At 40.9% G+C, this 11,075-nt stretch overlaps 3 protein-coding genes across 4 annotated transcripts; 1 reads left to right on the plus strand and 2 right to left on the minus strand.

The window, feature by feature from the left end:
- Nucleotides 1-1,762: 1,762 nt before the first annotated feature.
- Nucleotides 1,763-2,974, minus strand: LOC107632612 (uncharacterized). Its single transcript, XM_016336279.1, has one exon. The coding sequence runs from the start codon at nt 2,972-2,974 to the stop codon at nt 1,763-1,765; it is 1,212 nt and encodes a 403-aa protein (XP_016191765.1).
- Nucleotides 2,975-5,736: 2,762 nt separating this feature from the next.
- On the plus strand, nt 5,737-8,623 carry LOC107629830 (reticulon-like protein B17). 2 transcript variants are annotated; one of them, XM_088508735.1, is made up of 8 exons: nt 5,737-6,458; nt 6,686-6,839; nt 7,035-7,109; nt 7,202-7,343; nt 7,438-7,507; nt 7,622-7,687; nt 7,770-7,892; nt 8,132-8,605. In XM_088508735.1, the coding sequence occupies exons 1-8, from the start codon at nt 5,879-5,881 to the stop codon at nt 8,308-8,310; spliced, it is 1,389 nt and encodes a 462-aa protein (XP_088364861.1). In that variant the 5' UTR covers nt 5,737-5,878; the 3' UTR covers nt 8,311-8,605. The 2 variants fall into 2 exon arrangements, with proteins under 2 accessions (XP_088364861.1, XP_016188226.1); XM_016332740.3 differs by having other exon boundaries at nt 5,740-6,458; nt 6,683-6,839; nt 8,132-8,623.
- LOC107632611 (Tetratricopeptide repeat (TPR)-like superfamily protein) lies at nt 7,369-10,875 on the minus strand. The gene is made up of 4 exons (XM_088508734.1): nt 9,307-10,875; nt 8,973-9,047; nt 8,016-8,076; nt 7,369-7,932 (listed from the first exon to the last, which is right to left on the minus strand). Exon 1 carries the CDS (start codon nt 10,768-10,770, stop codon nt 9,352-9,354), a length of 1,419 nt encoding a protein of 472 aa, XP_088364860.1. The 5' UTR covers nt 10,771-10,875; the 3' UTR covers nt 7,369-7,932; nt 8,016-8,076; nt 8,973-9,047; nt 9,307-9,351.
- Between the last annotated feature and the right edge of the window lie 200 nt (nt 10,876-11,075).

Here is an 11,075-nt window from a genome sequence, read left to right on the forward strand (position 1 = left end):
ATTGTCTTTCATTATCGGAGACTATTTCTCTTGGTACACCATAGCGACATATGATATTTTTTCAAAGGAAAGACCTTACCTTTTCAGCTATTATTCGTGCGAGGGGTTTTGCTTTTATCCATTTTGAAAAGTAGTCTATTGATACCAAAAGAAATTTTACCTCCCCTGGCGCTTTCAGGAGGGGTCCGAGAATATCTAGTCCCCATCTGTCGAAAGGCCAGCTTACCTCTAGAGTGTGCAGCTTCTCAGCTGGTGTTGTTGAGATCGTGGCGTGCTTTTGGCAATTGCCACATGCTTTGACTTTGGCCATGCAATCCCTCATTATCGTTGGCCAATAGTACCTCGTTCTTAGGATCTTAGCAGCTAATGCGCGGCCTCCGATATGGTTTCCGCATACTCCTTCGTGTGTTTTCACCATTACTATTTCGGCATCGTCTTTGCTGATACATCTGAGGAGTGGTTGTGAGAGTCCTCGCCTGTATAGGTTGCCTCCGACTATTGTGTAAAAGCTTGCTCTCCTTCAAAAGAGTTGTGGATTTCGTTCCTCTCTTGGAATAGTTCCTGTGTTGATATACTCGAGAAAAGGGGTCCTCTAGTCTCTTACCTGTGTAATACTCAACACATAATTTAGCTCAAAGCTCGGTTTTTCAAGTGTTAATTGTGAAAGTGTTGGTGTGTGTGTTGTTGACCTGGTGGTGGCTAGTTTAGATAACACATCGGCCCTTATACTCTGTTCTCTATTAACATGTATAATTTCGAATTTATCAAACTTTAAAATGAGATCCTTTGTTATGAGCCAGTATTTCTCTCACAAAGGATCTTTTACCTGGAATTCTCCCGTAACTTGTTGTACTACCAAGAGTGAATCATAGTAGACTATGAGTTGGTGTATTTGTAAGTTTTGAGCGAGTCTTAGTCCGGCAAGCCGGGCTTCATACTCTGCTTGGTCGTTACTTGCTGTAAAAGTAAATTGCACTGATTGTTCGGCTATGATATTGTCTCCTTCCTTTAACATTACCCCTGCTCCGCTTCCTTCTCGGTTTGATGCACCATCTACATGTAACTTCTAGCTTTGTTTGATATGTTGTTCCTCAGTTGTCATTTCCGAGATGAAGTCAGCCAGCACTTATGACTTCAGAGCCTTTCTTGGTTGGTATTGTATATCAAACTCGAAAAGTTCGACAGACCATTTAGTCAGGCGTCCTGCAATCTCGGGCTTTGTTAGAATTTGCCTCAAAGGTTGGTCTGTTCTTACCACTATTGTGTGGCTTTGGAAGTAATGCTGTTGCCTTCTTGCTGTGGTGACCAGTGCTAATGCTAGTTGCTCTATCCTCAAGTACCTTATCTCTGTTGGCTGTAGCACTCTACTGACAAAGTATACCGGGCTCTGTGTCTTACCTGTTTCAGTAACCAAAACAGAACTTATATCACATTTAGAAATTGAGAGGTATAAATATAATGGTTTACCAGCCTCTGGTTTCTTGAGAATCGGCAGTGATGACAAGATCATTTTGAGCTTGGTGAAGGATTGTTCGCAATCTTCTGTCCAGTTGAACTTTTTGTTTTTGGAGATGGTTTGAAAGAAATGATATGATCGGTTTGCTACTGTTGGGAGGAAGCGTGATAGTGCGGCCACCCTTCCAGCGAGCTGCTGTACTTCTTTTATTGTTTTTGGGCTTGCCATGTTGAGAATAGCTTCACATTTTTCTAGGTTTGCTTCAATTCCTTGGGAGGTCAGCATGAATCCTAGGAATTTTCCTCCTTAGACCCCAAATGCACATTTTTCTGGATTAAGCCTCATATTATATGCTCGGATTTGCTTGAAAATTTCTTGTATGTCGTCGCAGTGTGAGCCTTGTGATGGGGTCTTTGCCGCCATGTCGTCTACATAGATCTCCATGTTCCGACCTCTTTGTTGGTGGAAGACTTTGTCCATTAATCTTTGATATGTTGCACCTGCATTCTTTAGGCCAAATGGCATTACCTTATAACAAAAATTTTCATGTTCTGTTATGAAAGCTGTTTTGCTTTGGTCTTCTGGATGCATAAGGATCTGGTTGTAGCTAGAGTATGCATCCATGAAGGTTAAGCTTTTATATCCTGAAGCATTGTCTACCAGTTTGTCAATACAAGACAATGGATAAGCATCTTTTGGACAAGCCTTATTAAGATTTGTAAAGTCGACGCACATTCGCCATTTACCTGAGTTCTTTCTTACCATTACCACATTTGAGAGCCACGTGGTGAAGCGGATCTCTTTGATAAAGTCGGCATTGAGGAGCTTCTTAGTCTCTTCAAGAGCTGCTTTCACCTTTTCTGCTCCGAGGTTCCTTTTCTTTTGGGCAATAGGTCGAATTGTTTTATTGATAGCAAGTTTATGGCAGATGACCCTTGGGTCTATTCCAGGCATGTCCGCTGGTGTCCAGGCGAATAGGTCGGCGTTGTCTTGTAGCACCTTTATCAGCTTTGATTGTTCCTCTCCTTCAAGAGCTCGGCCAATGTATGTGAATTGGTCTGCCTTTCTGGTTAGAGGAACTTTCTGGAGGTCGTCTACCGGTTGAGGTCTTTCCTGGAAATCATTCCTGGGATCAAGTTCAGCTAGAGACAACACTTCAGATGTGCTGTGGATTGCTTTCACTTCTTGCCGAGGCTTTTGTGTTGTGCTGGCCCTCTTCAGGCTTGCATTGTAGCACTGCCGAGCTTTTTGGTGATCTGAGTATACTGTCGCTATCTTGCTACCCTGGACCTGAAACTTGACACACAAATATAAAGTAGACACTACTGCTCTGAAGTTGTTCAGGGCAGGTCTTCCAAGGATAATATTATAAGGACTGGGGTAGTTGACTATGAGATATTGGACATCAATAGTTTTTGATAATGGGGTGTTCCCCATTGTTGTCTTTAACCATATGTGGCCCCTTATTGGGACCCTCTCTCCGGAGAACCCAATCAGTTCTCCAGATGAAGGTTGCATAGCTTTTCAGATAGTTTTATTTTTTGAAAAGTTGAATAAAATAGTACATCGACGCTGCTACCTAGGTCCAAGAGGACCTTTCTTACCAGGAATTCTCTTGTTTGGATGGAAATTACTACTGGATCGTCGAGGTTTGGGCCTGGTGAAGCTAGGTCGGATTGACTGAAGGTTATCCCTGGTTCTACTATATCCCATTTTATCGTAGGTATTGTTCCTTCAATTGCTAGCATTGCTCGATAGCTTCATTTTCGGGCCGAGCTTGATTCGCCTCCTCCTGCATATCCTCCTGATATGCAGTTTATTATTCCTCTTGGTGGATTCGGGGCTATCCATTTCCCTTTTTTCTTTTCTGTTGGATGCTCATCTTGATCTTGTTTGTTTTTCCTGTTTTTTCGTCCTTCGACATACTTGTCCAGAAGTCCCTGCCGGGCTAATCTTTCTAGCAAGTCCTTGGCTATTACGCATTCGTCCGTCGTGTGTCCATACTTCTGGTGGAATGCATAGTGTTTGATCCTGTCAACAAATTGCTGGTCTTGGTAACTTCCTACTCAGGCAGGGGGTTTTACTATCTTGGCGTTGAGAATCTCCTTGATTATGTTCTCCCTCTTGGTATTGAATCTGGTGTAGGTATTGAATTTTGGTGTGAGCTTGAAAGGTTTCTTCCATTCCTTGTTACTTGATGATTTGAAAGTCTTCTCTTCTTCTCTTCTGGTTGGTTGTTTGTCTGTTCTCTGAGCTTCACGAAGCTCTTCGATCTCCATTTGACCTGCAGCCCTTTCTCAGAATTCTTCCAAGGTGTTTGGCTTGGTTACTGCGATCATTTCTCGGAACTTGCTAGGTTTGAGGTCGGTTTTAAGGGCGTGTAGGTGGACTGCAGGGTCTAAATCTGGAATCTCCATGATTGCTTCTGCGAACCGAGTCATGTAGTCCTTTAGGCTTTCGTGTTGTCCTTGTCTGATTGTTCCTAGGTAGTCTGATCCGTGCACATATATCCTTGATGCGGCAAAATAATCGATGAAAGATCTCGTCAGCTCTTCAAAAGAAGAAATTGAACTTGCAGACAACTTAGAAAACCAGAGTAATGCATCACCGTCAAGATAAGTAGGAAAAGCTCGGCAAAGTATGGGCTCATTATTGACGCCGTTAAAAAACATCATAGATTGAAATTTCTTAATGTGAGCGCGGGGATCACCAAACCCCTTGTATGGCTCCAGGGATGTAGGCAATACAAAGTTTTTCGGCATCTGAAAATTTGTGATCTCTTCCGAGAAAGGGTTGTCCAAGGTCAGCTTCTCCTTTGGCGGGGTGATGCTTAGGGGGGGTCCGAATTGCCTTGAGTCGGATTTTCAGAGCTTCCCTCTTCATGCTTTCCAGCCTTGTTGGCGGATGACAGTTCGGCTATTTTCCGAACTTCCGCCTGAAGTCCAGCAATTTGAGCCAGGAGTTTTGCTTGTGTGAGTTGCTAGACCCCATTATTAGCCATCCTCGGGATTAGCGATCCTGAAAAAGGAAGGTGTAAAAGCAAAAAATCTTAAAAGAGAGTTAAACTTAGTGGGGTTTTTTAAACTTCAGGCCCCACGGTGGGCGCCAAATGTTCCGTGCGTATGGTGTCGAAGTATGATGACTCCTTCTGCTGATGACTGTGTTCAGGCGGAAGAGTTATACGTCGGCCTGGTTAGAATACCGCCGCGGGAGCACCTGCAAAAAGCACTTCGACACTCAAATCAGAATATGGTTTAAGAGAATTAATGATAAGAAGATCAGAGTGAGTCATGTGACCTGTTTTACTCCGGAGTTACTTGTTTGTTTATATAGACGTTTTAGGTTGTTCGGTTGGAGTTTGTTTTGAAATTTTTCTCGTTTGCCGAGGTTAGTTTTGACTTGGTGAGTGTGGATCCGAGCTGTAGATAACTCGTCCGGATTTTGTGGGTTGTTAGTATTTGTTTTTCTTTGTTTATTTTTCAAAAAATGGAAAAGGCTAAGGTTGTTGTTACAGAGGGTGATCCCTGTAGTTGGGTGAGTGAGCAGGTAAAATGTTGTGTATCTCGGTTCTGTGACGTTGAGTCAGTGAAGGTCTTGGGGTCAAATGTGTGGGTCAGGGATGGTTGTGAAGTAAGGATAGAGGTTTTACCTTGTGAGGAAAATGACCTGGTGTGTGAGAAGGTTGATGGCTAGTCTTACTTTTATCTTTATACTTGCTTATTGAAAGAAGGAGTTGTCCCCTATATACAGACTATCTCTAACACGCCCACTCCGTGTTGCTGCAGCTCTTCGAAAATGCACAAAAATTTTTGCAAAGCTTGTTAAATTCAAAAGCAACATGGCTACCGCATGTTGGTAGGATACTGCCACACTACTGACGAACCTTATCTACTACGACCTTTGCGTGTTGAGCCTACACCCACAAATGTGTAAAATACCTCAATATTAATATTGAGCAAAAACACAATGAAATTTTTCATATGAAAAATAAATTGGGTTTGAACCCTAAGGGAATTTTTTTAATGTTTAACAAAAGGAAAAGCCCATCACGTGGCACATGGTAACAAATATTTTTTGTTCGAGGGTCATGTGACATTAAACCCCACCATTAACCATTCATTTATTTACAGATAAAAAAAAAAAAAACTATTTTTAGCACCTACCGTTAAAGCTTAGGGCCCCACTAACGCAGCATCCCACCAGATTTTCAAAAAGAGAGAGAGAGAGAAAGAAAGAAACAAAAGAACGCACACACACTATTTTCCTTTGCGTCTTTCTCCAACGGCTACTACAAACACCGCCAAAACAAATATGTTACTTCCATGAATCAATGTGGCTCAACAAAATTTGGCAACTCACAAAAACCAAAACGCTCATTTACTCAATTACTCACTTCAATTCAATTCAACTCAAACTTTATTCATGGAACCTTCTGCACCCCCTTACTACCACCGTTACTACTCTGCTGACTCTAAATCTAGATCCAAGTCTTCGTCGCGATTGGCTCGCGTCGACGAAAACGGAAGACCCACTGCAGAGCCGCTTCGGATTTCGCTTGATGTCGTTCACTCACCAACAAATTTGAAGCCGCCACCCCAGTCCTCGTCGCCTTCCGCGTTGTCTCTTCTAAGGTCTCCAAATGGTTCTGCTAAGAAAAGTAAAGGTGGCAGTTACTGTCTTCCAATCAGGGAGCTGCTTCTGCTTTCCCCCTCGCCTGCGAGGAGGTCCAAGCCGCGGTTCGACTCGCCTGCTGTTGCCGCAGAGGAGTTGCCAGAGGTTAATTCTGGGCTCCGGCGCAGATGTAAGAGCCGTGGGGTGCTGGGATCGCCAAGGAACTCTAGGAGGTCGAGGCGGCGGTCCGAGATTGAGACCAAGGAAGAGAAGGATGTTGCGATGTTTGGGGATGAGGTTTTGAAGCAGAGGAAGCGAAGGCATAGTGGAAGATCAAAGAAGGAGAGACTTAGCTTGGTCCCTTTTGTGCCCCCTTCAATTTCATCTCCAAGTAATGGCTACTTATTCTTTGTTACAATTTTACCTTTCATTTTTTACTGTTATTTTGTTTTTACATTAATTGGTCCAAATAGCATCACTATAAAAGAGATTTTACTTGATCACTGTTATGAGGTTTTCAATCAAAGGGAGTAACTAATCTCAGAGCTATACTTGTGAAGATAGGATAGTTAAATATATGCAGAGTAACTTATATGTGATTTCCTTGGTGTTCAGAAGCTGAAGAAGATAATGGAGGTGATCTAGTAGATAGTGTTGGGCAGTGGATGAATGATTTGATCATGTGGAAAGATGTATCAAAGACTACCCTATGGTTTGGTTTTGGATCTCTTTGTTTCTTGTCTTCTTGCTTCACTAAAGGACTGAACTTCAGGTAGTATGCAACTTCTCTCCCTAGGAGAAAACTTGTTTCTCTTCGGACACCAAGTCGACTTACTCTCTTCCCTGTTGCATATGAATGGGACGATTGTAGAAGAGAATAAGTTGGGTTGGTGTCCATCGAAAGTGATTACAAATAATACAACTCGATCGGAAAATTCTAAGAGGTTTCTGTGCTTTGTACTTGCAGCATTTTCTCGGCCATATCACAACTGGCAACTCTGTTGTTGGGAGTTTCCTTTATCTCAAATTCACTTTGTCAAAGGTATGAAAATTTACTTTCACAACAATGTTTCTTTCTCTTCATATATCTACTAATGTTGGCTGTACTCTCAAAATTTGTATGCTTGTGTTCAGGAACCAGGTTGAGAAAAGGAGTAAAGGCAAGCTGAATGAAGATGATATTTTACACCTTGCAAAGTTGATTCTTCCTGCTCTCAATTTCGCCATTTCAAAGACTAGAGAGCTGTTCTCAGGAGAGCCATCCATGACGCTGAAAGTAATCGTCCTCAGAAAAGTTTTCATTTCAAAAAATCATTCTAACGCTTTTCAAAAAGTTTCCAAAAGTAGTAATTATGAATGGCTGGTTGCAGGTTGCTCCTTTTCTTTTACTAGGAGCAGAGTATGGCCATCTCATTACAACATGGAGGTTGTGTGCCATTGGTAAGTACACCAATTCTATAACATTTTCAAGAAATGAATGATCAATGTCTTAATTTTTCACTACATTTGCCAATGCATACATATCTTGCTAAATTATTAAATCTATACAATCAGGATTTTTTGTCAGCTTCATTGTCCCAAAGCTCTATTCTAGCTACTCTGCTCAAGTAAACCAGAGAGGTATGCATTATTCCAGCCAATTACAAAGATATTCTCTGTCGCTCTCGGCATTGTATAAGATATGGTTTTATGTTGTCCGCAGCTGAGTGCTTGAAATCACGATTGTTGGACACATGGAATGCTTGCACTCATAAGAAGATCGTGGTAGCATCAGCATTGATAACCTTCTGGAATCTATCTACAGTAAAGACTCGAGTCTTCACAGGTAACTCATTTGCAGCCTTCTTCATAAGGATAAATGTGGCCTTTGAAAGAAGTAAAATAGAAAAGATGCATTAATAGTATCAAGATCTCATCTAACTTGAATATGTATCAAGACAATGTTTACCTTCGATGGACAGTGATTCTTAGAGTATCATCTGCTGCCTTCAGGACAGTTTAATTCACATCTGCATTTGACAACTTTGTGTAATTTTTGCTTATCAAGTAATTATTTTTTTGCAGCTTTTATTTTGCTCGTAATATTCAAATATTTTCGGACACAAGTGGTGGAACAACTTGAAGACAAGGAAGCACAGGTGGACGACAAGTTAGACCAGCAGGCATTGCTGGTGGCAGAACCAGAAGAGGAGAAGGAACCAGAGCAGGCTTTAGTGGTTGCAAAGCAAGAGAGCCAAATCTAGCAACTAAGTTTATCTAGCTATCTGTTGAAATTGAACCACGAATATGCCTTATGCACCTATAGATAGGGTATTTCTTTGTAGTTAAGGGAGTACTGAATGGCATTTCGTTGAATCTGAGTGAAAAATAAAAATGTACTTCCATAGTCATGTATCAATATTCTATACTGTTGCACAACCTGATTTAAAGTTAGTGCAGATATGTATTCATTCATATGTAAGAATAAATCCTAACCAGCTGACATCCAAATTTATCAACATGTAATCAACTGATATATTCTATAGAAAGAAAATTTCGTATGTTGCTTTTCAACAACCACTACATTCCTAAGAAGTAATAGTACAAAGTATTTCGGGAAAAACCTGTCATCCTAATGGTATTAGTACCAATGACAACTGCCTTTTGTCTCCATTCCCTTTTTGGACCCTGATTCCTGTAAGTGTGTGAGTAAGAGGCTCTTGCTCTCTCGCTTGAGGCCTTAAGTTTCATTATTGCTGCTAAATCAAATACATATGGAGATGGACTAAACACATAAAAGCAGGACTATATATCTCCAGAATCAGTTCTCTCAACAAGTTGTTGATTATCAGATGTTTTAAACTTAAAATATCTTGATTTAAATGCGCATTATCGATAAACTCACAGCAGATGGTTCATTACTTACAAGTATGCTGTAAGAAGCTGCTGCCTCTTCTCCAATTCTTTTCTTAAAGCCCCACTCATAATTTTTTCCTTCTGCCTGTGCTTCAGCATGCGTGTGTGCTTGTTAGTAAGCATTCAATACTTTTAGTTTTGATGTTGGTAAGCATTCAATACTTTAAATTTATTTGAAAGAGCTTCTCAGTTTAATATGCGAAACATCTTAGATCTCTATATCTTATATGTTTCATGTAGGAACTTATATTCAGTTGGCAAAACTCTGGTCAAACGCCAGACAGTTATATAAATAAATTTCTCAATGTTTACATTCATGTTACGAAGAAATCAAAATTTGTTACCTTATTGAGTTATTGTACACAGCACAGACTAAACAGAAGAAAAAACTATGTCAGATCAACCATACTGTATGCCGGAATTTTCTGAATACCAGCCTCCGTTATTTCTTTCCTTAGATCAAAGGCATGACTCCATCTTCCCTTCTCAGCATTAATGCTTGACAACAACACATATTGACCACAATGTTGTGTCTGCAATTTAAGTAGCTTTCTTCCTATTTCTTCTCCAAGTTCAATTGCTCCATGAATTCTACATGCACCCAAAAACGCTCCCAATACGGAGGCATCAGGCTCAAAAGGCATATTTCTTATGATGTCAGCTGCTTCCTGCAAATGCCCTGCCCTACCCAAAAGATCAATCACACACCCATAGTGCTCCATTACTGGTTCGACTTTAAAGTCGTCTGACATTGATCGGAACAGCTCCAATCCTTCCCTGACAAATTTCCCTCGAGCACATGCTATAAGAACTGCTACTAAGGTAATGCTATTTGGTTTCAACCCTTCCATCTTCATCTTGTCAAACATATCCAGAGCCACTTTCTCCCTACCATTTGAAGCAAGTGAAGAAATCATTGCATTCCAAGTGCAGACCTCTTTGGAAATCATTACTTTGAAGACATTAATAGAATAATTCAAGCAACCCATTTTCCCATAGAGATCTATCAACGAAGTTCCAACAAAAACTCCAAGGCTACCATTCACCACCAGATACCCATGCACTTGCTTTCCAAAATCAAGAGCTGGTTTACCATCTAATTTGGCACATGAAGAGATCACACTCACATAAGTAGCCTCATTAGGCTTCACCAAACAATACAACACATCCCGGTGACGCATCATCTTTGCAAAAAAATTAATTGCAGCACCAAATTTCCCATTCAATGCAAAACCATTCACAATTGTTGTCCAAGATACAACATCCCTGTTTGGCATGCTATCAAAGAGCCATAAAGCAGTTTCTGTGTCCCCATTAGTGCACAAAGCATTGAGCATAGCATTACAAGCAACGAGGCCCGGCTGTAGCATTTCATCGAACACCTTGCGTGCAGCAGCAATGTCATTCTTTCTTGCATAGAGGGCAACAAGGGTGGTCCCTACGAAGGGATCAGACAAAATGCCGCGCTTATAGGCCTGCGAGTGAAGGGCAGTGCCCAAATGAGGAGGGAAAGTAGCAGCAGTGGCAGCTTTGAGGATTGGAGGGAAAGTGTGGCTGTTTGGTGAAGCTTGGTTCGCAAGCATGTGTGTGAAAAGGACAATAGCCTTGTGTGTGAAACCACCACAATGGTAGCCTCTAATAAGGGCATTGAAGATTTGGGTGCGCTTCCATTTGAGGCTTGATGGTGCATTTGGGTTGTGAAGTAGGTAACCATTGGTTATCAGAATTGAATGGATTTGCTTGATTTGTTTTGGTTTCTTGATGCAGAGTTGTGCGAGTTGCAGCAAACTCTCATGTGAATGACTCATAAGACTAATAATAATAATAATAAGTAATAGTTGGTATTTGTGTATAGCTTGCAAATAATCATGATTTGAACCAACCAAAAGTTCTTTCTTTGAGACCAAATTTCATGTTAGAATATGATTATTGATTCGACCAAAATTCAATTTTTACCCTTTAGACCTCACTCGTCGAAGTTATTGTTGTTTGAAGGAACGAAACCTTTGTAGCATTTTGTCTCAATTGCGATAGTCTTTGCTCTTTGGTCTCTCAGCTGAAAACCAGGAAAATAATTAAAAAAAAAAAAATATCCAGTTTTTATTTTTATTTT

Source organism: Arachis ipaensis, chromosome B3, assembly GCF_059453495.1.
Source record: "Arachis ipaensis isolate K30076 ecotype BB chromosome B3, ASM5945349v1, whole genome shotgun sequence".
Taxonomy (NCBI): domain Eukaryota; kingdom Viridiplantae; phylum Streptophyta; class Magnoliopsida; order Fabales; family Fabaceae; genus Arachis; species Arachis ipaensis.